This window comes from Ogataea haglerorum, assembly GCF_019207285.1.
Source record: "Ogataea haglerorum isolate 81-453-3 chromosome Unknown 81-453-3_NODE_1_length_915391_cov_96.871712, whole genome shotgun sequence".
Classification (NCBI taxonomy): domain Eukaryota; kingdom Fungi; phylum Ascomycota; class Pichiomycetes; order Pichiales; family Pichiaceae; genus Ogataea; species Ogataea haglerorum.
The window spans coordinates 197,663-220,245 of record NW_025065151.1 but is presented as its reverse complement, the minus strand read 5'-3'; the positions used below and the strand labels follow the sequence as shown (position 1 = coordinate 220,245).

General features: G+C 44.6%; 17 protein-coding genes across 17 annotated transcripts; 9 read left to right on the top strand and 8 right to left on the bottom strand.

The window, feature by feature from the left end:
- Positions 1 to 228: 228 nt before the first annotated feature.
- On the bottom strand, positions 229 to 699 carry KL911_000119 (uncharacterized protein; the record flags this gene model as incomplete). Its single annotated transcript, XM_043196120.1, has 1 exon — positions 229 to 699. The coding sequence occupies one exon, from the start codon at positions 697 to 699 to the stop codon at positions 229 to 231; it is 471 nt and encodes a 156-aa protein (XP_043056812.1).
- Positions 700 to 968: 269 nt separating this feature from the next.
- Positions 969 to 1,487, bottom strand: KL911_000118 (uncharacterized protein; the record flags this gene model as incomplete). Its single annotated transcript, XM_043196109.1, has 1 exon — positions 969 to 1,487. The coding sequence occupies one exon, from the start codon at positions 1,485 to 1,487 to the stop codon at positions 969 to 971; it is 519 nt and encodes a 172-aa protein (XP_043056811.1).
- A 75-nt stretch (positions 1,488 to 1,562) lies between these two features.
- On the top strand, positions 1,563 to 3,383 carry KL911_000117 (uncharacterized protein; the record flags this gene model as incomplete). The annotated part of the gene is made up of 1 exon (XM_043196098.1): positions 1,563 to 3,383. One exon carries the CDS (start codon positions 1,563 to 1,565, stop codon positions 3,381 to 3,383), a length of 1,821 nt encoding a protein of 606 aa, XP_043056810.1.
- Positions 3,384 to 3,387: 4 nt separating this feature from the next.
- KL911_000116 (uncharacterized protein) lies at positions 3,388 to 4,116 on the bottom strand (the record flags this gene model as incomplete). The annotated part of the gene is made up of 1 exon (XM_043196087.1): positions 3,388 to 4,116. The coding sequence occupies one exon, from the start codon at positions 4,114 to 4,116 to the stop codon at positions 3,388 to 3,390; it is 729 nt and encodes a 242-aa protein (XP_043056809.1).
- A 97-nt stretch (positions 4,117 to 4,213) lies between these two features.
- On the top strand, positions 4,214 to 4,837 carry KL911_000115 (uncharacterized protein; the record flags this gene model as incomplete). The annotated part of the gene is made up of 1 exon (XM_043196076.1): positions 4,214 to 4,837. One exon carries the CDS (start codon positions 4,214 to 4,216, stop codon positions 4,835 to 4,837), a length of 624 nt encoding a protein of 207 aa, XP_043056808.1.
- A 133-nt stretch (positions 4,838 to 4,970) lies between these two features.
- On the top strand, positions 4,971 to 5,972 carry KL911_000114 (uncharacterized protein; the record flags this gene model as incomplete). Its single annotated transcript, XM_043196065.1, has 1 exon — positions 4,971 to 5,972. One exon carries the CDS (start codon positions 4,971 to 4,973, stop codon positions 5,970 to 5,972), a length of 1,002 nt encoding a protein of 333 aa, XP_043056807.1.
- A 10-nt stretch (positions 5,973 to 5,982) lies between these two features.
- KL911_000113 (uncharacterized protein) lies at positions 5,983 to 7,080 on the bottom strand (the record flags this gene model as incomplete). The annotated part of the gene is made up of 1 exon (XM_043196054.1): positions 5,983 to 7,080. The coding sequence occupies one exon, from the start codon at positions 7,078 to 7,080 to the stop codon at positions 5,983 to 5,985; it is 1,098 nt and encodes a 365-aa protein (XP_043056806.1).
- A 123-nt stretch (positions 7,081 to 7,203) lies between these two features.
- On the top strand, positions 7,204 to 8,142 carry KL911_000112 (uncharacterized protein; the record flags this gene model as incomplete). The annotated part of the gene is made up of 1 exon (XM_043196043.1): positions 7,204 to 8,142. The coding sequence occupies one exon, from the start codon at positions 7,204 to 7,206 to the stop codon at positions 8,140 to 8,142; it is 939 nt and encodes a 312-aa protein (XP_043056805.1).
- A 38-nt stretch (positions 8,143 to 8,180) lies between these two features.
- KL911_000111 (uncharacterized protein) lies at positions 8,181 to 8,954 on the bottom strand (the record flags this gene model as incomplete). The annotated part of the gene is made up of 1 exon (XM_043196032.1): positions 8,181 to 8,954. The coding sequence occupies one exon, from the start codon at positions 8,952 to 8,954 to the stop codon at positions 8,181 to 8,183; it is 774 nt and encodes a 257-aa protein (XP_043056804.1).
- A 100-nt stretch (positions 8,955 to 9,054) lies between these two features.
- KL911_000110 (uncharacterized protein) lies at positions 9,055 to 12,495 on the top strand (the record flags this gene model as incomplete). Its single annotated transcript, XM_043196021.1, has 1 exon — positions 9,055 to 12,495. One exon carries the CDS (start codon positions 9,055 to 9,057, stop codon positions 12,493 to 12,495), a length of 3,441 nt encoding a protein of 1,146 aa, XP_043056803.1.
- Positions 12,496 to 12,531: 36 nt separating this feature from the next.
- On the bottom strand, positions 12,532 to 13,677 carry KL911_000109 (uncharacterized protein; the record flags this gene model as incomplete). The annotated part of the gene is made up of 1 exon (XM_043196009.1): positions 12,532 to 13,677. One exon carries the CDS (start codon positions 13,675 to 13,677, stop codon positions 12,532 to 12,534), a length of 1,146 nt encoding a protein of 381 aa, XP_043056802.1.
- A 49-nt stretch (positions 13,678 to 13,726) lies between these two features.
- KL911_000108 (uncharacterized protein) lies at positions 13,727 to 14,713 on the top strand (the record flags this gene model as incomplete). The annotated part of the gene is made up of 1 exon (XM_043195998.1): positions 13,727 to 14,713. One exon carries the CDS (start codon positions 13,727 to 13,729, stop codon positions 14,711 to 14,713), a length of 987 nt encoding a protein of 328 aa, XP_043056801.1.
- Positions 14,714 to 14,849: 136 nt separating this feature from the next.
- Positions 14,850 to 15,650, top strand: KL911_000107 (uncharacterized protein; the record flags this gene model as incomplete). The annotated part of the gene is made up of 1 exon (XM_043195987.1): positions 14,850 to 15,650. The coding sequence occupies one exon, from the start codon at positions 14,850 to 14,852 to the stop codon at positions 15,648 to 15,650; it is 801 nt and encodes a 266-aa protein (XP_043056800.1).
- Positions 15,651 to 15,743: 93 nt separating this feature from the next.
- On the bottom strand, positions 15,744 to 18,521 carry KL911_000106 (uncharacterized protein; the record flags this gene model as incomplete). The annotated part of the gene is made up of 1 exon (XM_043195976.1): positions 15,744 to 18,521. The coding sequence occupies one exon, from the start codon at positions 18,519 to 18,521 to the stop codon at positions 15,744 to 15,746; it is 2,778 nt and encodes a 925-aa protein (XP_043056799.1).
- Positions 18,522 to 18,818: 297 nt separating this feature from the next.
- Positions 18,819 to 20,234, bottom strand: KL911_000105 (uncharacterized protein; the record flags this gene model as incomplete). Its single annotated transcript, XM_043195965.1, has 1 exon — positions 18,819 to 20,234. The coding sequence occupies one exon, from the start codon at positions 20,232 to 20,234 to the stop codon at positions 18,819 to 18,821; it is 1,416 nt and encodes a 471-aa protein (XP_043056798.1).
- Positions 20,235 to 20,606: 372 nt separating this feature from the next.
- KL911_000104 (uncharacterized protein) lies at positions 20,607 to 21,524 on the top strand (the record flags this gene model as incomplete). The annotated part of the gene is made up of 1 exon (XM_043195954.1): positions 20,607 to 21,524. The coding sequence occupies one exon, from the start codon at positions 20,607 to 20,609 to the stop codon at positions 21,522 to 21,524; it is 918 nt and encodes a 305-aa protein (XP_043056797.1).
- Positions 21,525 to 21,674: 150 nt separating this feature from the next.
- KL911_000103 (uncharacterized protein) lies at positions 21,675 to 22,542 on the top strand (the record flags this gene model as incomplete). Its single annotated transcript, XM_043195943.1, has 2 exons — positions 21,675 to 22,334; positions 22,411 to 22,542. 2 exons carry the CDS (start codon positions 21,675 to 21,677, stop codon positions 22,540 to 22,542), a joined length of 792 nt encoding a protein of 263 aa, XP_043056796.1.
- Positions 22,543 to 22,583: the final 41 nt, after the last annotated feature.

Sequence of the window (22,583 nt, the reverse complement as noted above, 5' to 3'; positions counted from 1 at the left end):
TGACAAAAATTTAGAGAAGCCTCCTCTGATTAATAATATCTGAACAGTGGCATCAAAACCCAGCCTGCTCTATTGAAGAGACAAGCTCCGTTATCAATCCCAATGCTTTTCTGTGCCTCGCTCAGAGCTCTCAGGCACCAACTTATTGGCTGTACCTGGCAACACAGTGCTCAAAGGGGACCACCCTTTAGGGTCAGTTGCATCCTTAAATTTTTTAGTACCGGCCTCTTAATTCACATTGATTGGTACTGTCCCATCCTTAAAAGTTAGAGGATTGACAGCGGCCAATTTACCTAACCAATCGTTCCTATAGTCCTTAGGGCCTAGAAAAAAGCTATAGAAAAAAAAGCCGTCGTCCCCACGCTTCGAGGCTAAGGGGCAACACCTGTGCCCATTAATCGGAGCCTTGAACACATCTGAGGAGAGTTCATAAGGCATAGAGTGTATTCTGTTCGCCTTAGCTATCAGAGCTTTGGCAAATTGAGCTCTTCTCTTACACAATGGGATCCATGGACTGCAGTAGTGTTTCGCTATCAGAAGTGCAAGCTCGCAGAAGTCCAAAGTCAATGCTTTATTCCAAGTTAGAAGTAGCAAAGGGTATTTTGACTTCCTGTTGAATGACGAGCAATATCTACTCTCTTCCTTTTCCATTTTAGGAATCAGAGTTTCTAAGTACGGCAACGATTCTCTCCGTGGCATCCTCCGCTAGCGAACTACTTCATGTAAGTTATAGGAGCTCGAGAGCAGGATTTGCATCACCTACCATTCTCAAAAGCCAACTTCTCAGCAAGATTTGAGACATAGAAAACCGTCAGAAATTGTACGGTCAGGCCGCTTACGAATATCAACACGTCGGAATGCGGCAGATTTTCAAACTCGAGTGCAGAAATTCAAAAACGTACACGATTAGGCGGCCGTTAACCAAATATTGAAGATTTAAATTTCCAGGATCTTTATTTCTAGACTAATTAATTGCCGGACAGTTTGCCTTGAGCCACCTGAAACGCACGTTTTTCAAATGACCGGAACATCAAGTTCGCAACCTTGGTGGCAAAAAAGGAACTCAAATGATTGTATAGCTCGTTTTTGAACTCGTAGCGCAAACTCAGCACAGCCTTGCAGTGCTCGTCGTCTAAATTATGCACCGTCCACCTGGTTTCTAGAAACTTGAACAACGAATGTGTGATGGAACGAGCCACAATCAGTTCAGGCTGCTTACACTGTAGGTCACACGTAAACTCTTCGTCGAATTGCTGGAATCCCACGCGTAGCCCTGCCACCAATGGTTGTCCGAGGTTGTCGCGCGCTCGCACAAAGGACTCTGTGCAATACGGAATAAACTCGTGGTATTTGTCAACTTGCGATATCAGCTGATACATAAGAGACTGAGGATGATTGAACTTTTTAGTGAGAGTGTACGACTGCTCCGATGGCCGCAATAGGCCCGAGAGGTGGAGTGAACGCGCTCTCCCAGCAGATTTGAGCATGAACGAAAAAATGGACGATCGACGTTTTGCAAAATAAAAAAGGCACCAAAATAGGATATCGTCTAATCTGGTCTAATGTACAATCCTTTTCAATTGGCGATTGCCAGGTTTTCGGGTTTCTCCGGCCTTGACGAGGGATCGTGTAAAATCCTGACGTGCTTGCTTTTGTCGTTTCCTCTGAGTGCTATCTTCAAACGGATTCCTGATCAAAAAATACACTTGAAGAATTACTACATTATTGCGGTCAGTGCCGTGTATATCTTCCTTATTCTCGAGATTTGGTCTGGCTTCTTTGTGCTTTTGTTCAATGCTCTGTTTACATTCGTCTTGGTGAAGTACTACAAGTCAAGACTTATGCCATGGGTCAATTTGATCGCGTTGATGCTCTTTTTGTGCGTGAACCATCTGAAAGCGCAATTTTTAGCTCCTGAGTATGATCCATCAGCGATTGACATCACCGGAGCACAAATGGTTTTGGTCATAAAGCTTAGCTCCTTCGGATGGTCTGTCAGCGACGGTCGCCTGTATCACAAAGACATCGACAAGTTCAATCAGCTGAACACGTACCAGAAATCCAGAGCAATCCTGAAATATCCACCAATTCTATACTATCTTGGATACGTGTTTTTCTATGGATCTCTGGTTACTGGTCCTTCTTTCGACTATAGCGACTACGAAAAATTCATTTTGACCGATATCTTCAATGATGTTCCTCTGGAGAAAAGACCAGGACGTTTCTCCAAAAGGAAGATTCCACGGAGTGGACGGGTTGCCTTGAACAGAGTGGCACAGGGCGCTTTCTGGGCCGTCTTATGGATCTACATCAAGCCAATAATTACGCTGGATTATGCATTGTCGTTTGAATTCACCCAACAGTCAATTTTCTACAAAATCATTTTCCTGTGGATCTTGGGAATTGTCCACAGGATGAAATACTATTCCGTGTGGTCGATTAGCGAAGCTGGCTGCATTGTTGCTGGTTTGGGCTACAATGGGTATGACTCGAAGACTGGCAAAATGTACTGGAATAGAGTCCAAAACATTGACCCATACGCTTTCGAAACTGGTCAGAATGTTCACGATTGTCTTGAAGCCTGGAACATGAATACCAACAAATGGTTAAAGAATTATATTTATCTGAGAACATGCAAACGAGATCCTACAACTGGTCAATTGAAACCAGGAATGCTGCCAACTTTCCTTACCTTTTTTACATCTGCTTTCTGGCATGGAACCATGCCTGGATATTATATGACCTTTATCATCGGTGCCTTCATGCAAACAGTCGGCAAGATTTTCCGCAGAAACTTGCGGCCTCTTTTCTGTTCAAAGGATGGTTCTAATGTGTCGAAGTACAAATTCCTATATGATGTAATCGGCTGGTTTGTTACTCAGTCGGCGTTCGGGTACATCGTGCAGCCATTCATGATTTTGAGATTTGTTCCCTCTTTCAACTTGTGGAAAACATGCTATTTCTGGGTTCACATTAGTTGTGTTGCTACCATCGTTTTCTTTGATAGTCCTTTAGGAAAACGAGCTTCCAAAAAATTGCAAACCTACCATTTGCAACCAATCAAGGCTGCAAAGGTCCAGGACAAAGAAATCTCGTTGGCTCAGCTTAGAGAACATTACAATTCGGCCACCGATCTCCACGACATCGTGCGTAAACTCCCAGAATTTGACAACCAGGAAGAGCTGCAAGTTGAAAATTTCGTTGTTCCTGATATTCAAGAAATCAAAGATAATTATGACAAATTAACGAACGAAGTTGATGAATGGGTCAAAGCCAACGAAAATGTCGCCATCGACCAAGCCGAGATTGACGCCCTTCATTCAGCATTGGCGAATATTGAAAAAGATGTGCGCTATTACTTGGAGAATAAGAAAGCCGACTGAAAGCTTAGTCATCGTCGCTTTCATCGAAAAGATCAATGCCAGCCATAATTGCGGCCGCGTCCTTCTTTTCAGGGCTGGCAGAGGTTTTGAAACTGTTTCGGCGCTCAGGGACAAATTCATCATCGTCCTCAACTTCTTGCTTTTGTGTTTCTTCAGTGTCTTGCATTAGAAGATCCTCTCCTTCATCCGGTTCACCATTTTCGTGCCGCACGATTTTTTCTGGCATCAGAGACGCTGTTGCCAGCATTCCTCGTCTCATATTGTCATCACCGGGCCATATAAAGTTATTTGGCAATAGGAAACCATCAAAGGTGCGCGGAATTTTGGAGAACTTGGCGAGTTTCATGGCATATGCCACAAGTTCTTTCACAGCGTCCAATTTTGGTTTCCTGGCCTCGAGATCCTCCAGCTGCAATTGCTCATGGATGCTTAACCTGGGTAAATCATTTAATTCTTTTCGACATTCTATCAGAGATGTAAGCATATTTCTCATTCCGTCGTTTAATCGTAGGTTTTCTTTGCTCTGTTCAAATACCTGATTTCGTTTTAATTCGTGCAATCTCTCAAGCTGGGTTAATTCTTGGTTAATCGTGTCCATAGTGGCCACCAGTTTGGCAGCGACTTCAACGCTTGGCTCGTACTGCTGAATTGAGTTTGTAAGTTCCTTGAGGTGCCCTTCAAAGGCGTCCACCTGCTGATATATAAAAGTATTCCTGTTGAAGGCTGAAGTCATGAACGAATGAATTTATTTTTGTGCAAGAGTTGACCTATCGCAGATTAAAATATTCCTACGAAAGCGAATAGAACAATTAAAGCCTTGTTTTAATTTTATGTCAGAAAATAGTTTTGGAGCGGCAGACTCTCTAATGGACAAAGACCCGTGGGCATTGCCTGCTACACATAGCATTCAGAATCTTCAGTCCTCTGTTTTAGAGGATAATAACTGGAGTTCTTACAACTCCAACGACATCCTTGCCAATAACTTTGCTGCGATGAATATTGATCGTCGCCAAGCAAATGGCAGCGAGCTGTCTCACAATCAATCTGCATCACCATTGGACCCACTGGCTAATCCGGAGTCTTTGGATGCCGAAAACCAGGAAGAAGTGGACTTGAAGCAGGACACTGTCTGGTCGGAAGAGCTGGTTGCATCATTCAATCCCTTGGGATATCATAACACTGAGGATAAAACGATAATCCGAGTCAAAGAGATCCCGGAGAAGGAGGGCCTCGTTTTCAAGCACATCAACTACCTCATTAGCCATAACCTTCGTTTTCCTCGCGAGTTTTATCAAAATGACAAGCCTGCCGGATCAGAAACAAAAATAATCAGACGATACAGTGATTTTGCCTGGCTTGTTGAAGTGCTGTGGCGCAAGTACCCATACAGACTAATTCCAGAGTTGCCACCCAAGAAATTGTGTAAGTATTTCCCTACCTGCCTTCCCTGTTGAACTTTACTAACAATACGATCCAGTAGCATCCTCCACTGATTCTATATTCCTGCAGAAGCGAAGACGCAGTTTACAGCGATTCCTTTACCAATTGAGCAAGCACCCAATACTCTCTAAGGAGAATTTGGTGATCATGTTCTTGACTGTCCCTAATGATTTTTCCAACTGGAAGAAGTTTGCAAACATTGAGCTTACTGACGAATTGGAATCGATCAAGTTGAACCTTCCGAAGCGGTTCAGGATGAACTTTGACCAAGTACTGAGGGGTCTGAATGACCAGGACCCTGACCTTGAGGAGCAAACATCAGTGCCCGAACAAACGGTCAATAACGATAGCATTGTCAATAATATTACGCAGATATGGAACGAAAACCCTGTTGACCATAGCAAGCTTGACTTCATGGAGAATTTACAGACAGTTAACTCGAGTTTGAGTACCTTTGCGGATATTTGGTCCAAACTGTGCATTCTGGTGGAACGTATGGAGAAAAGAGAGCTGGCGCTGTCTCAAGATCACCAGCGCTTTTCGTACTACTTGGGACAATTTACTTCGAATAGTGGAAATCTTTATGGTGTTGAAAACATGGTGATCTCCGAAGCGCAGCCAGAAGAAAGCCAAAACTTGTCTATCATCAACACCATCTTGAAGCAGGTCATGAAATATTTCAGCACCACAAAGCAACTTAAGGATGATGAATTGACGACCCTGAGTTCGGATACGCTTGAAAACTTCAGAAAGCTGCAAGACTATTTAGCCTCGCTGCATTTTCTTATCGAAAGGCTAGGCAACTTCAAGAACGCCTCTGAAAAGCAAATTCACGTTCTTTTGAACCGCATAATGAAAACTAGCGAGCGACTTTTCCATATAAAAATCAAATCAGACATTAGAGGGTCCGAAGTGGACAAGCTTGTTAAGCTCTTGACCGAATCAGTGGAAGAATTGAACAAGCTTCTCTCTTACATCATCCTTGTGAAATCCACATTCCTGACCGAGTTCAGATTGTTTCAAAAAACGAAATACCTGGTTTCTGAAACGTTTCAGGACTGGTTCCTTGAAAAAGTCAAATATGGGGAATTACAACAAGATGCTTTACAGAGAGTGTTTAATGATCTCCAGGATATGCCATTGAAATAATACCAAGCGTTTATGCGATCTTCTTAGATGTATTTATGAAACCGGTACCTTTGACCGTTGCATACATGGAGTTTTGGAACTCGTCGCTTTGCTTGAAGTAAAACTTTGTACCGAAAACTGTTCTGATGTCTCTCAAGAAAAGAACCAGTTGCTCGTCGAATTGAGCTTTGTTTATGAGTAGGCGACCAATATCTTCCTTACCAATGACCATGTATAGAAAGGCCAACTCAAGCTGATTCCGTCCCAGGCATCCGCTGGTATCGATTTGTTCCAATAAACTCAATGCGACACGTTCACCAACATCTTCCGGTGTTTCGCCTCCAGTGCCTATATCCTCCACCACATATCTGAAAGGTATCTTTTTAGACTCGGTAAACAAAGTGAGTCCGAAACCTGGCGATTTTCCCGCGATCTCCCCGCGGCAAGCATCTGTGGTAATATTCACCTCGCAATTTGTTGCCTTGAGAACACTTCGAGCGGAATCCACCAGTCTATTAGCCACAGACGGCGACACTCTTGTGCAATAAGCAACCCCTCTGATTGATGAGATTTTCTGATAATCAAGGACATGAATTGTGACAGGTTGTGGAATAAGCGAATTAACAATTAAATGGACTTCACCACCTCCCTGTGGAGGGGAGCCACGTTTGAGAGTGTGTAGTTCGACTTCGCGAACTCCAAATTTTTCCATCACCGGCAGAAGTCCCCATTTAATGAAATCCACGCCAGCATGCTCCTTGGTGGCAGTAAGTCCCTTAAACAAAATGGAGAATTTCTTCTTGGAAAATGGTGCAAGGCATAACATTGGCTCGATAAAATATCCGCAGGCGATTCCGTCTGGACACTGGTGGACAAAGTCACCCCCTATTATGAGGCCAGGCCTGTAGATGACAGTGGTACCGGTGTACGAGATTTCGATCACAGATCCATTTGTGACATTTTCTATTAGTCTGAGCAGCGAGATTTCGTAGTCCCTAAGACCAGGGTTGAGGTCATCGGACCTGATTTTTTCAATTTTTATTGTCTTTCCACTAAGAGTGGCAAACACTAAACGGTTCCTGAAGTTCTCATGTCCTTGGAAAGTGATGATCTTTGATCGAGCGGACATGGATATACTCTGAAATATCTCAAAATAATTTTTTTTAACACAGCCAGTCTCTTTATTTTTCAAGGTTACCCGGTGCATTTTATAATAATAATTGCCACAAATATTTAGTACAATCAACTCATTATGGAAGAAGGCGGATCCACTTCTGGAAGCAGGATCAGCACTCCCCAAATTGCTACTCCAGGAGGTGGAGCCGATGATGGTGCTGGGATAGCAATCTCCACAGTCGGAAGTCCTAATATGGAATACATCAACGAAATAATGGAGCAGGCTGGTGATAGTCAACGAAACAGACCAAAACAGGAACCAACACAACAAGTACGTCGCGCACCAGGAAGACAGAAAGGCTCAGGACGATTTGGTGAACAGAATCCCGAGGAACTCGCCGATGCAGTGGCAGCAGCAGGAGTCAATCTTCGTGCTGAAGAAGAAGCTATGATGGGCGGATTACAGGTTTCGAGGCGCCAACTCAGTCCCAACGATTTTCTACGTCCAGGACAGGTTGCCTGGTTTATGAATAAAACAATGGAAGAACAGGGAATGAGACGAATGGATTTTGATGAGGAGCTGATAAATCTTATGTCGAGTGCCTGTGAGGAATACATGTCTAGCCTAGTGACAGATCTGCTTGTGGTTTCAAGGCATAGAAGGCGCGGATTGCGGACAAAACAGAAGCAAGCATCGGGGGGCACAAAGTCAGAAATATCCAAAGCACTTAGAGACATTGCCACGAAACAGAAAGAAAGAGAAGAGAAACGATTAAAACGAAGAATGGCACTCGGTCTCGATGAGGACAAAAAGGAGGCAGATCTAATTGCAGAACACAAGCAAACCAATATCACAGCCTCATTGATGATGAGCGGTTCCAAGAAGAAGTATTCTTGGATGCAGTCCTCAGCAAAATCAGATTCCGTGACTGTTCGGGGAGACAACGGCATCCGGTACAGAGAAGCTCGCGAGGAACAATCTGTCGTTCTCAGAGATTTACTGCTGGCCTTGGAAAGACGTCGCGTGGGTGTCAGTAATGCCATGGTTAAGGGCTACGCCAAGTTGAAAGACTAAGCCCCGTGTATATTAGTGTACAAACAATAGCGATTCAGCTACACCTTGACCTTTTTCCGTATTCCCAAAGAAGTTTTCTTGCGTTTCACCGTAACCATATCGTCGTCCGACGACGAATATCCTGATAGCAGCGAAAGTTGGTTGGCCTCAAATGCCGGCTTCTCAGTCGGCGAGTTGGTTTGCGATTTTGCTTGAAAAGCCAGCTTTGCCTCCTTTTCATCCAGCAACTCCTGATCCTCCAATATCTTAGGCTTGGCCTTTTCTAGACGCCGGTGTCTCTCCTGAAGCTCCTCAATCTCCTCCGTTGCCTCCTGCTCCTTCTGTTGTTCGTTGAGTCGTCTCTCAAGCTGTTCCATAGCGGTCTCTTCGTTCTCCTTTTTTCCTTCCTTCGCCAGCATTTCTCTGTAGTCTTCTTCTTCTAGTCGCTTCAATATGTCGTCCATGGTCTCATCTGTTGCAATTTTGCCTTCTTTCCGCTCATAATTTCGTCTACAACCTGAGACACACTCAAAATCTCCATTTTTGGGGTCAGTTCGAAAGACCAGATCGGAGAAACATTGTGGACAGCGGAAATGGAAATTGAAGATGCGAATCCCCAGGTAGTCTTCCTTCGTGCTCTCTTTTTTAGCGTTGAATTTTTTTGATTTTCCAATGTATTCACCGCAGTTCAGACATTTCATGGAAAAGGGTATCATCAATCGCACGGTTGGCCATCCTGCAGGACCGGACTTTCGCACCTTTCTCACTTTCTCCTCCTTTAAGGGATCATAGTCCGGAGGGTAGTACTTGTTGATCACCTTTCTTTCAGACATTGGGGATGGTGATTTATTTCTTCTGTCAAAATTTTGGGTGTACTCTGCCAGGATTTGAAACAAAAATATAAACAACGCGATCTATTTTATTGTGAATATTATGGAAGTTGATTTTAATTTGTCACAAACGCTGACGTCGTTTGCCGACAACATCGATACCTTTGAGCTTGATGGGAATAGGAATCCTGAAGATTTTCTGGAAGTTGTCACACAGGAACTCGCGGTGAGAAGCGATGCCGTCTTGTATGAGGAATTTTGGGACCCTCTGATAAACCTCACGCATTGCTATCCACAACTTGAAAACCGCCTCCAATACAAGCTAGCATACTTGGTATCCAGTACCCTATCGCACCACACCAACCAGACATACCAAGTAGTCAATTCTGGAGACATTGATTTGTTCGCTACGCATCGCAAGATTTTGGAATTGTATGGATATTTGATCCACGTTCTTCTTGTATATCTAGGAAGAGAAGAAACAAGTCTAAAGACTTCCGAGGGGAAGTATCACTGGAATAAAACAAACAGCGTGATTGAAAACATTCTTGTATCCATTATCGATGTGTTCAAACTCAAACTCAGTTTGTTGTTCGAAACAACCCCCGAGCGCAATTTATTCGTTGGAACTCTTTTTCTGAATCCGGTGAACGCTCTACTGGAGAGTCCAGAAAGAGCGAAAATTGTCACGGTTAAAATGCACGCTTTCAAAGCTATTTGCATGGCCATCAAGTTCCATGGTCAAGTATCGCATGTCCAAAACGCTATTCTGCAACATTTGACATACTTCCAGCATTCCAGTACAGTAATGGCAGAACTTCTTGATACGTTGAGTAAACATTACGATCACCATCAACTCACAGATGAAATCCTAAAAGAAGTGAGCGCACGTCATTTCAATGAAAACGACACAAATGGCCCTAAAGCTATCAGCACTTTCATCATAAAACTCTCGGAACTCAATCCCAAGATTGTTATGCGTCAAATATCCTTGGTGGCCCAGCTGCTAGATAACAACTCGTTCACTTTGAGATGTGCAGTTGTCGAAGCAGTGGGAAACATAATTACAACTTTGTCAAAGTCTCAGGAAGAGTACGATGAGCACAAAACACAAGCAGATAGTTTTTTGGAACTTTTGGAGGACCGGTTTTTGGATATCAACCCATATGTCCGCTCAAGGGCAATACAGGCGATTACAAAGCTGACCGAGATGACCGTTAAGTTTGTTGATCGAAGACTGAGATGGACTAAGCTATCTGTGAGGCATTTGGAAGACCGATCAGGAATCGTGCGCAGGAATTGTATCAAACTGTTGACCTCATTGATACTGACTCATCCATATAATGTTATGCATGGTGATAGGCTTGAGCTTACTGTCTGGGAAAAGCGTCTGGAAGAAACCAAAGAGAAACTTAAAGAGTTACAGCCTGATTTATTTGAAGGCGAGGAAAATCAAGAGGAATTAGGAGATCAGGATGACGGCGACCATAGTGACGACGACCAAATGGATGTCGACGACGAAGACAGCGAGAAGGAGGATGAAAAAGATGAAGACGAGCTCGAAAAATCTGGCACACAAACCAACCAAGAGTCAGAAATTGGAAAAAAAGCAGAGACATCAATTGTTTCTTCGCTGGCAAATGTAGACCCTGCTGTGGTGAATAAAGTTTCTCTCACTTATCAGTATTATGCTGATGCTGTTGAGTTCATCAAGCTGATTCATAAAGCGACATCATTGTGCTGCGAGCTACTTTATTCCAAATCCAAAAATGAAGTTATTGAGTCTATGGGATTTTTTGTTCTTGCAGATGCGTACGGAATTGAGAATTGCCAAGTAGGTATCAAGAGGATGCTTCATTTAATTTGGATGAAAGGAAGCAACGAAGATGGTAATATGATTGTTGAGAAACTGATGGAATGCTATAAGAATCTCTATTTGACAGCCCCTGAAAATTCATCAATGGTACAAAGATCATCGTATCTTGCGTCAAACCTCATCAAACTCACATTTAACTCCTCCGTTGCCGACCTCGCGTCCCTTGAAAAGCTTCTAGGCGAATTGTATGCTAAAAACTACATCGACCCTCATGTTGTTCAGGTGCTTTGGCAATTTTTCAGCAGCAGTACTGCTACGAAACAGCAGAAGAGAGGTGCAATCATAATTCTAGGCATGCTCTCTTTCACAGACCACGAAATTACACTGAAAGGGCTTGATTTGATTTTGAACGTTGGTCTCAACTACGAAAACACGGATTGGATTCTCTGTCGATTTTCCTGCATAGCGCTGAGAAGAATCGTGCCATCTAAGGCCTCTATCAACGGCTATAGAATGACCAAAGAGGATGAAGCCACTCAAAGACTTTCAACTGTCTTATTGCAGTATACAGAAGATGGAAATTGGTTTGGGATGGCAGAAGAGGCCCTCAATTCCATATATGTCATATCATCATGTCCCGATGTGGTCTGTTCCAACATCTTGAAGTCCAAAGCCAGCTATGTGTTTTCGTCCGAGTTTGATGAGTCCCACGACAAGGTTGTGTCTCTTTCGCAGCTATTGTTCCTTATTGGTCACGTTGGGTTGAAAACCATCATTCATCTAGAGAAATGTGAGACTGAATTCAAGAATAGAAAGATAGCATCCGAACACAAAAAACCCGAGCAGCAAAATGAGCTGGACATGATCGGAGGTACCACCGAAGATGATTTTACAGATGCCGTGCAAGTGGTGAAGGAAAAAGAGCTGCTCTACAGTGAGACCGGTCTCTTGGCTCAATTCGTTCCTCTCCTGAAAGAAATTGTCACACATCCAAAAGACTACAACGACAAGAGATTACAAAGACAAGCGATCCTTTGTTTGTCCAAACTGATGTGCATCTCTCCAAGATTCTGCGAGGAGAATCTTGGTTTATTTCTCAAGATAATGGAAACATCCGAGGATCCTGTTGTTCGGAGCAACGCGGTGCTTGGGTTGGGTGATATGGCTGTCTGTTTCAACAATGTCATTGACACAAGTAAGGACTTCTTGTATGGCCGCCTTCAGGATAAGGATATTATGGTTCAAAGGACATGTCTGATGACTGTGACTTTCCTCATTCTTGCTGGTCAGGTTAAAGTCAAAGGTCAGCTTGCACAAATGGCAAAGTTGTATGTGAACGAAGACCCCGGAATCGTTGATATGTGCAAATTGTTCTTCACTGAGCTTGCGACCAAAGACAATGCAATTTACAACGGGTTCATTGACATGTTCAGCGGACTCGCTGCTGATTCCGAGCTGTCAAGGAAATCGTTCAAGGAGATTATCAAGTTTGTTGTTCCGTTCTTGGACAAGGATAAGCACAAACAACAGCTGGTTAGTAAGCTCTATCAACGGCTGGTCAAAGTTGACGACGAAGAGCAATGGAACGATCTTGTTTTCGTGATAAAAGAGATAATACCGAAGCAGGAGTCTATCAGAAGGGAGAAAGACACACCGAAAACAAAAGTCTACGACGAGGTGCTAACCTTTATAGAGCAGGGTTTTAAGAGACCAGGCCAGAGAGAATAGCTTAATTTAACTCGCAGCTCATGATATTTACAGTAGTTACTTTCTTTCACCAAACAATTCGGATGGATGTTTGAAGACATTCTTGGCGCCAACGCTCCCCAGAATGTAGTCCAGAGGCAGTTGCTTGGAGTGGTACTCATTCTTTCTCAAGTGGTCTTTCACCAGTTCGACCAAGCCATCGATGAACACAGGGTCTCCGTTCAGCGACTCACATCTGATCATCTTGTGAGGAGTGTCAAGTTCTTCCTTCAGTTCAATATCAATTTCGTGCAGAGTCTCGATGTGGTCGGAGGTGAAGGCAACTGGGATAATGATCACACCTGGAGCTTGCGAGTCGTCGACCTCATCCACCAGTTTCTTGGTGATTTTTGCAGTCTGAGCTCCAAGCCAAGGCTTAGGTCCCACCTGAGACTGCCAAACAAGCCTGTAAGGGTTGGAGAAGTTCAGCTTTTCCATAACCGAGTAGACGGTGGCTGCCACCTCCGCCGGGTAAGAGTCTCCCCTGTTGACGATTTCCATCGGCAAGGAGTGTGCACTGAACAGAAGGACCACTCGGTCTCTGATCTCTGCAGGGAACTCGCTGAGGGAAGCTTTGATGTGGTTAGCGAAAGCCGTGGTCAAACCGTCATTCTTTGGCCACCTGTCAATCACAGACCACTCAATCTGTCTTTCAGGGTCGACCCTTTTGGACACGCGGTAAAGGTCGTTGAGGGAAGAACCGGAGGTCGAGTAACTGAACTGAGGGTACTGGGAAAAAGCCACCGCTCTTGTGATTCCGTCATTGAGCATCTGCTTGTAAGTTTCCTCGGTCAGAGGGTTGGCATATCTGAAAGCAACATACGGCCTGTGGGGCGCGGTCTCGGGCGACTCCACATCCAGCTTCTCGCACACTTTCTGAACCTGATACTCCGACCATTTCCTGATGGGCGATCCGCCTCCGATTTCCTTGTAATGGGACTCGATTTTCGGAGTTCTGCGCTTTGCGATGATTTTAGCAATGAAGTTTTGGAATCTTCCTAACGGAATTAAGTCCCCGTCCGAAAACAGTCTATAAAGGAAGTCGTAAGTCTCTGGGATGGTGGACGGACCTCCCATATTCATGAACATGACGCCCACACCTTTGCCTTGTTTTCCAGTGGACTGGAACCGGACAAACTGTCTCACCAGCGAAGATCTCAGCATTGCAGATGTAGGAGAAAAAATAAGAGACGGAAAATTATTTTTCATTCTCATGTCATTCGATATTGATTGGGACAGCATCTCAAATGACGCCAGCATAAATTCCCAATTATCGGACTTCCTGAATGATAAGCTCTCTTCAATTGCACTTCCTAACTACCTGAGTGGCCTGAAAGTGGTAAAGTTTTCTTTGGGACACAAATCACCCGAGCTCACGATTAGAGATATAGATCAGCCGTTCGAGGAGTTCTACTCCGAGATTGAGCCACCTGCGCAGCCTAAGTCCAAACCAGTTCCGGTTACCCCCCTAAAGGCATCTTCCAAGGCCCACTTGGATGTATCTCGAAGCCCTTCTCCGGCGAGTGTTTTGGTTGGGGGTCTCTCGAGCCCGGTGGGAACACCTCGCGGGTCTCTTTTGCTTCCTCGAACAAACTCGTACGGCCTGGGGCTAGGTGCATTTGGTTTGCGAGAAATCCATGAGGAGCCGGAAGCCAGTCACGTTCAAGAGCCAGAGAAGAAAGACACTCGGAGATCAGACAACGACATACAATTCAGTCTTGATTTCAAGTTCAACTCCAACATATACATCGAGGTAGTGTGTAACCTACTAATCAACTATCCTACCCACGAGTTTATCAAGCTCCCCGTCCGGCTGAAAATCACCCATTTCCAGATCCACTCTCTGGCGGTGCTGGCATACATACAAAAACGTGTGTTTATTTCCTTTTTGTGCGACATTGACGACGAGGAAGCTGCCCACGAGTCGGGTGAGGAGGGTCGCCAAGACTCGCGCAAATCGTCAGTGTCCGAAATACCGCACACAGTCCTTTCATCGCGCGATAGGATAGACATAATTCGCAATCTGAAAATCGAAGGAGAACTCGGGAGTCACCAAGACTCTCCTTCTCTGAATCAAGGCTCTGTTCTACGGAATATTGGCAAGATCGAGAAATTCCTCGTTGGCGCAATAAGAAACATCCTCATAGAAGAGCTGGCCTGGCCCAGCTGGATCGAGCTGGATTTAACCGAAGAGTCCTAATAATAAGGCGTTCTATTGTTACTATTGTTAAAACGTCGCGACTAAATTATTTATTTATCGGAATTAGCAGCAAGTGGGGAAAAGAAATATTTGTCCGTCCATTGAACATCATATAAGTTCAATGTGAAATCCTGATATGCAGCATATGGCTCTGAACATCAACCGTGGCCTTACGTTGAGGCCCTTGGTACCTCATATGAAACTTTGCGCGTTCGTTCGCCATAATCATGTCAACCATTATAATAACCTTAATCTTAAATCAAGGGATGCCTCTGCTTCAGAAATCAAATCGAACTTTCGCAAACTGAGTCTGCAGTACCACCCAGACATGCTAAAGTCACAGAACTTGAGTCCAGAGGAGATCGAAACCAAGAATCAGAGATATCTGCAGATCAAAAGGTCTTATGAGATTCTTATAGATCCTAGCAAAAGAGCATCCTATGACACATCCGCTTCGTCAGAATCTGCTTCTCCTAGACCTATGCATAACTTCAAGCCGTCGTACAGACGATCACCTTTTACAGCCCATGGCTACTCTCCGCGAAGCCCAAACTCGGATGATGTTCCTCACTTTGATTTTAACAAGCATCTCAAACGCAACATCCGTAACGAGAAACGGATGCACGAAAATCGGATGATGCAGTCTGGCCATCCTACGCCATACAACGTCCGCTACTCAAATTTCAGAGGAGGAGTTTACGACCCTGCACAGCATAGGCACTACAGCACCACCATGCCAGCCCAGGGCCCAGTTATTGGGCTCGTTGGCCTATTGGTTGCTTTCTATGCGCTGGGGTCAATAGTTGGCTCTGATGACGTTACTAAGATTCCCCGCAAGAAGCAAGTTCATGGTCGTACTGTCTCTGAAATGTCTTCGCGCGGACAGAGCGACTACTCCTCGCAGCTGGTTTCCAGTGCAATTACGCCGTCGAAATAGCTGGAAGCGAATATGAATAATATTACTGTCTCAAATAACACCATTAGTAGTGTGCTCATGTAGATGACATTAGAAAAAGAACGTCGGATGGCATTACTTCTTGTCTTGCTCCACGACCGTCGAGGCCGCTTGAATGAGCTCGCTCAGACCCTCTGTTCCTGCCAGTCCTAGTTTTGAAGCGGCGGGAGCTCCAAACGGATTAGGTAGATGCCTGTTGTTCTGGTTGATCGGAGGTAGTAGAATCCGATCGTCATCTTTATTCATCAAAATCGGATTTACACCCGGAGGCGACAAGGATCCTTGTAAATGTTGACCGACAAATGATGGAAGCTTCTGCTGACCATAATGGTCCGAATTATGTTGATAATAACCGGTGTCGTTGGAGCTGGACGGCGGGGCCCTTTGCCCAAAAGGAGTGATATGCGAGCCATAAAACTGGGATTCAGGGTTTGGTTGCGTATGACTGGAAATTAGATTGAACACGTCCAAACTATGAGGGCTGCCACCAGCCTTCTGATTTTGGAGTCTCGAATAAATGTCATTTTCTAATACCTTGCAGAGCACTCTGATGAACTGTTCCAATTGAGCAAAGTCAGATTGGTAAAGTTTCAACCAGCACAGAAAACTTGATTGAACATTTTTCATGATATTTTGGTACTTTATATCGTTGGTGATTTGCGCTTTCAGCGTATCTTCTGGTTTGTCAGAACCATGTTTGGTTTCTTTAGAGCCCATCATTTTTTTCATTTTCTCGTTGTTGTTGCTGAACTCACCAATGGATATGCTGTTTGCTCGGCGCCTTTCGCCTGCAACAGGCGGAGTATAAGTGTACTTCCTGCCTAGTTCATTGATCACGTAGAATATGACGGACAAAATTATGCTTTCATCTTCCTCCTCATCTCCTTGCTCTTCATCTTCAGATGTGTTGGGATTGTTGGATGTACCTGGAGGATGACTTGTGTTTCGCGAAGTCCAATTTTTCTCCAAAGGATTCGACAGATCAATTAGATATTTTTTTCGATAGAAATTCAAAATCCTAATCAGCATCAAAAAATTCCCGATAATAAATTCCACCATGATAAGATTGTTCACAGGAAGATTTAGAAATTTTCGGTGATACATCAGACTGTTCTCATTGAGGATTAATGCTAAGAGAAGACACGGTAGTAACGTGATTCCTAAGTTGTTGTTAATCAGGAAATTGTAGTTGAAGGGTGTGGATATAAAACTGTGAATGTTTTTGTATATTTCCTCATCAGTCAGCTCGGAGGCTGTGTTTGAGCTGTTAGATTCAATGCCTAGTAAGTTTACCATTTTTGACAAATCAAACTCAATGATAGGCTTGTCATTGTTGAGGAAGTTTTTATCATTGATCAGCGATTCGGTCTCAAAAATGAATTCCTTCAGAGTTAAAGCCAAAAGAGTCCAGTTGTAATCACCTTTGGGTATAATCAGATAGTTTGAGAGTAAATCGGTAAACTTCAAAGGACAATTGACCAGTAGCTTTCTTTTCACTATAGAGAGAAGTCGAATGAACTCGTCGTCATAGTTGGAAGCAAGCTTTGCAGAAACATTGAAATTTTTATTTGCTAGTATGATAGCGTTGTGAAGAAAATTCTTGTTATCTTTGAACAGTCCTTGTTGTAAGATGACGTTTTTGCTCAATTTGTTGGTCTCGTTGAATTTGACCATCTGAAGCTCGTTCATCAGTCCGCATATAATTGCTTTCTCTTTCAGCGTTAGATCGTCATGGTTCACAAAATTCTGGTATGAACCTGAAATCACTGATAAGTTGGTAATAAGTTGGCCAAGAGTCTCGTCACTGCCGGACTGATCTGCTAGGTGCTCTTCTGGGAGATTCTTGTCAAGGAGGTACAGGTGCAGCGAGGATGGCGACTTGTTGAAAACAAACGAATAATGCGAGAGAAGTAAATATGCGTTCCAATAAAATGGTTCAAGCCCACGCCTAGAACTGTGGTCTGCAATATCACTGGAATGTTTGCTTGGGGCAGAAGTCCCCTGTGGTTGTCCGTCTCTATTGGCCATGTGCGTGCTAATAATATTATTGAGATATTCGAATAGTACGTCAATTGGAATGGCGATCTTCTTGTGTAACTGCTCATAGCTATATTTCGAGCTGTTGGAAAAATTAATGAAGTAATTGAGGTAGATGCAACCGAGAATGATTAAGTTATCGACAAATCTGTTGAATATCTCGCCCGAGTTATAGTTAATTTTGGAGTTGGTGATTTTATCGATAATAATTTCCCAGCTCTTGTTGAACATTGTGATGGCATCCTCAAACTCATTTATTAGGCATGCCCCTAGGCAGACCACGAGGTATAGCATCTCGTCTAGCTCATTGATGGCTAAGAGCTTGTTTATGTTGGTTGAGGGAAGATCTTCCTGCCATTTTTTGCTGCTACCAAACACTATGATGTAGTTCGTTATTGAGTTCTTTAGCTCCATGTTAAGGTGTCTAAATCGATTGGACAGCGTGAGAAGCGATACAACGGTTTTCTCTGCCAGGATAGCAGCGTTGTCTTCCATATGATCTAAGTCGCTTGGCGACGTGGGCAAAGCTGAGAATTGCAGATCCGTCGAAACCATCTCACCAGGCCCTCCATTTGCAGTAGACGGTGACTTCAGCAGATCATCGTTGGTGGATATGTTCCCGTCGATACTGTGTTTCAGCACCAAACCGTGAACCGTGCGGAGGTGCCGCTGCAGCAGGTCCCGCCTGACAAATCCATTTTTGCAGATTGAGCATTGGAATGGTTTTTCTTTGGTGTGGGATCGCTCGTGTCGGAGCTTGTGCTCCGACCTGGAAAAAGAACGGGCACAGAATTGGCATATGTATCGCTTAGTCATTTATTTCAGATAAGGAAACGGGATACAATTTTCTACTTATATATCTAGATACAACTGGTTCGATAAAGGCTCCCCGCGATTTTTAGCCGGCAAATGTCACATACAAAAAGCAGACGATACAAATCGCGTTACCCCTCATGCAATAATATTTTCATGTTCATGTTTTTATTGCCGTGCGGGGAGGAGCAGGCTGAAAAAAATCACGAGGAATAGATACTTTTTTTTTTTCTTTTTTGGGAGCAAATCTCAGGTTCATATATATAATATATTCCGAGTCCTTTTTTCATAACTGTATACTTATTCTTTTTCGCTTAATGCGCACAATGCAGCGCCCACAGATGAGCCGTCTTTGGCAATGTTGATGTGCAGTCTTCTCTCTCCTTTGGCGCCTATCTGCGTCTGTGCAATGGCGTCTCTCATCATGGTTCTGAAACCAGGGTAGAACTCAACCACAGATCCGTCTGCTCCAACATCGACCTCGACGTTATGGCCCTTGAAAGCCTCGGTCATGTGCAGAATAGCTGCGATAGGAATGGCAGCAAGGTAGGCAGACCTCTTCGCCACGGCCCGGGTAAGTTTCTGGATGGCAAGCCTCTCCTCAGTAGTAGTTGGCAGTCTCAAGGCCTGTTTCAATGACAGCTCAGTGGCCTGCAGATTGGTAGAGTCGTCGATTTCAATCAGCGAAAGAACCTCCGAGTCTAGATCCCATGGTGTTCTGAGTCTATGAGGCAAGGACTCGTAGCTAGCGTACTGAGTAAAGAGCACTCCCTTAGCGTGAAGGTCGATCAAAATATGTCTCAGGATCTCACCCAAGAACATTCCGGAGACACGCTTTTCAAACATGTGGAAACCTTTATTGCTGGTGAGCTCGTCGACTTGGACGTCATACTTGGTGTTTGGCAAGACCTTAAGCTGGTTGTCGAAGGAACCCCATTCGGTGTTAATGACCATGTGGGTGACACCTTGAGCCTTCAACTTCTCCCTCACGTCGGCAGGAATCTTCTTGATATTCTCGAGCTTCTCGTTGTAAGCACCGTTGGTTCCTGTTCCGAAGATGCATCCGAGCACGGTGGTGCCTTCCTTATTAGAACCCGTGTACGATCTTGCAAGAAGAGTTCCCACAGTATCGTTGGAGAGGGCAGAGACCGTAACAGGAACGTCCTGAGAGTCCAAATGTTTTTGGAAGAGAGAAACAACGTCTTGGCCGACAGTGTCTGCAATATCGAATCCCTTGGTCCATCTAAGCAGGGTACCGGCGTTCAGGGCGGTCTGCGAAACAGGGAAACTAAAAGTGAAGCCCATCTTGAATTTTTGGGTTCCTGTAGAGGCAACTGCTCCTTCATGGTGCGTCTCTAAAAACACCTTGACTTTGCTAGCGAGATACGAGAACAATTCGTCCGAAGTAGAGGTCATCAGTTCCGCAGGGATGTGCGTTTTCTGCTGGATCAGCTTGAAGGTGTGGTCCCCATTCAATGCGACAGAGCACACACGGAAGTTGGTTCCTCCCAGGTCTGCGGCAAATAGAATGCCCTTCTCTTTACCCGTAGGGATGGAGGTAACGTAGGTCGGGATCATCGGCAAACCATACTTGTCTTCGTCACTTTTCAGTCCGGCAGACGCAAGCTCAATGAAACGCTCAACACCCTTCTGGAGAGTCTCCTGGGAGACGGCAAACTCCGACACAATTTTATCGACTTCAGTATCCAAACTCATATTTATTATAACAGATTATGTATTTTCAGTTAACTGACTTCGGTGGTTTAAATAAGACGGAGCGATGTCAAACGATTGGCTGACACACGACCTGAGATGGGATGATATTTGAAATTATGGGGAGACAGGGGAAATGCGGAGCTGCATGTATAGGTTGCATTTTTTCCGTCAATGACTACGTGAATGGGGCGTTCGGGAACGGTACATTTACTTCGGAAGCATCCACGTGTGGGCCGATCTTCGACCCGTCTTCATCCTGCCTATTTTTCCGAAATCTTTCTCCGGATGACACCTCTGCACCACATAAGTATTTTATTTTGTGACTTGAATCAATAAGTAAATAATTTGAGGTTAATTAATTCTTATCGTCACATGTCACCAGGAAAAACCATTCTGGCTTCCAAGATTGCCAAACGCTTTACCGACGAGGTCCAAGCAAAGGCAGCCCTGCTGGCTAGACGGCCGAAGCTCGTAGGCTTGCTTGCCAACCCAGACCCTGCTGCCAAACAGTATGCTGAATGGACTGGCAAGACGAGCGAGTCGCTGGGATTCGAATACCAGTTGATCCAGGTCGAAAAGGAGCAGCTGGAGGACCAAATCTATAAATGCAACGATGATTCCTCGGTCAACGGCATCATGGTCTACTTCCCCGTCTATGGAGACGGTCAAGATCGCTATCTGCAACAGTGTGTTGCAGTCGAGAAAGACGTCGAAGGTCTGAATTTCCGCTATGTGTCCAACATGTATCACAACATTAGGTATCTAGATGACAAACAGGAAAAGAAGTCCATTCTTCCCTGCACACCTCTGGCGATTGTGAAGATCTTGGAGCATTTGGGAGTCTATAATCCTCTGCTGAACTATGGTGACAGATTGTATGGGAAGACCATCACTGTGGTCAACCGTTCTGAAATTGTGGGAAGACCGCTGGCAGCCTTGCTCGCTAACGATGGTGCTACCGTTTATTCGGTTGATATCAACAGCATCCAGATCTACGAGCGTGGCGATGGTCTGAGACTCAAAAAGCACGTGGTTTTGGACTGCGACAAAAGCCTCAAAGAATGCGCCTTGTCTTCTGATGTCATCATCACCGGGGTTCCTTCAGAGTCGTACAAGTTCCCTACTGAATACGTCAAACGCGGTGCTGTGGCCATCAACTTTGCGAGCCACAAAAACTTCAACGACGACGTGAAAGATGTCGCTTCCCTTTACGTTCCGTCCATTGGAAAAGTCACTATTGCAATGCTGTTGCGCAACTTGCTGAGATTAATAGAGAACAATGCTACATAGAGACCACAGAATATTTATCCGACGCGTCGATCGACGCAATCGAGTAGGATTCGTATAAAGTTTACTCTGACTCTAAATTTTTTTTCAGATCGGTTAAGAAGGTTGACTCAGTCTGGGAGCCATCTTCCTCAATTTTGTCGCACAATAATAATGACAGTATCAAATAATCGTATATTCAGATGCGTTGCCGAGCTTCGCAAGTTCCGGAAAGACTGCTGGATCAAGGATTTGTCTGTTGGCTTTGTTCCTACGATGGGATACCTGCACGAGGGACATCTCTCGCTGGTCCGCCAATCGCTCGAGCAAAATGACGTTACCTTGGTATCCATTTTTGTGAATCCATCGCAGTTTGCTCCTCATGAAGATCTAGATGCCTATCCCCGCAACATCGAGCGCGACCTTCAACTTCTGGAGTCCGTCGTATCCAAAGACAGGGCCCGTCGGGTAGCCGGAGTCTTCACTCCGTCCGTGAGAGAGATGTATCCAAGCGGTATTTCTCTTGAGACAAGCAAGCAGAAAGGAGCATTCGTGAGCGTGAGCGGAGTTTCTGAACAGCTTGAAGGCCGCGCTAGACCTCAGTTTTTCAGAGGTGTGGCTACCGTTGTTACTAAGCTGTTCAATATTGTGGAGCCCACTAACGCGTACTTTGGACAGAAAGACATCCAGCAGTCTATCGTTATTAAACGGATGGTGTCGGACTTGCTGTTCAACGTCCAAATCCACGTTGTTGACACAGTGCGTGACAAAACGGGTTTGGCCCTGAGTTCAAGAAACTTCTATCTGAGTGATGAAGTGAGAAAACAGGCCAGTGTATTGTACCGCTCGATGACAGAAGCTCGCTCACAGTACGCAAATGATTGCACTTTGACCGCGGGGCAGCTGACAGCCGGCATCGAGAAAACCATTGTTGGTGAAAACGACAAGTTCGAAATCGATTACGTCGCATTCAACTACTCAGACACCCTCGAATATGTTCCTGAAGATGCCACCATCGACAAGGACCGAGAGTGCATTTTGAGTCTGGCCGTGAGAGTTCCAAACAGCAACACCGAAGACCGC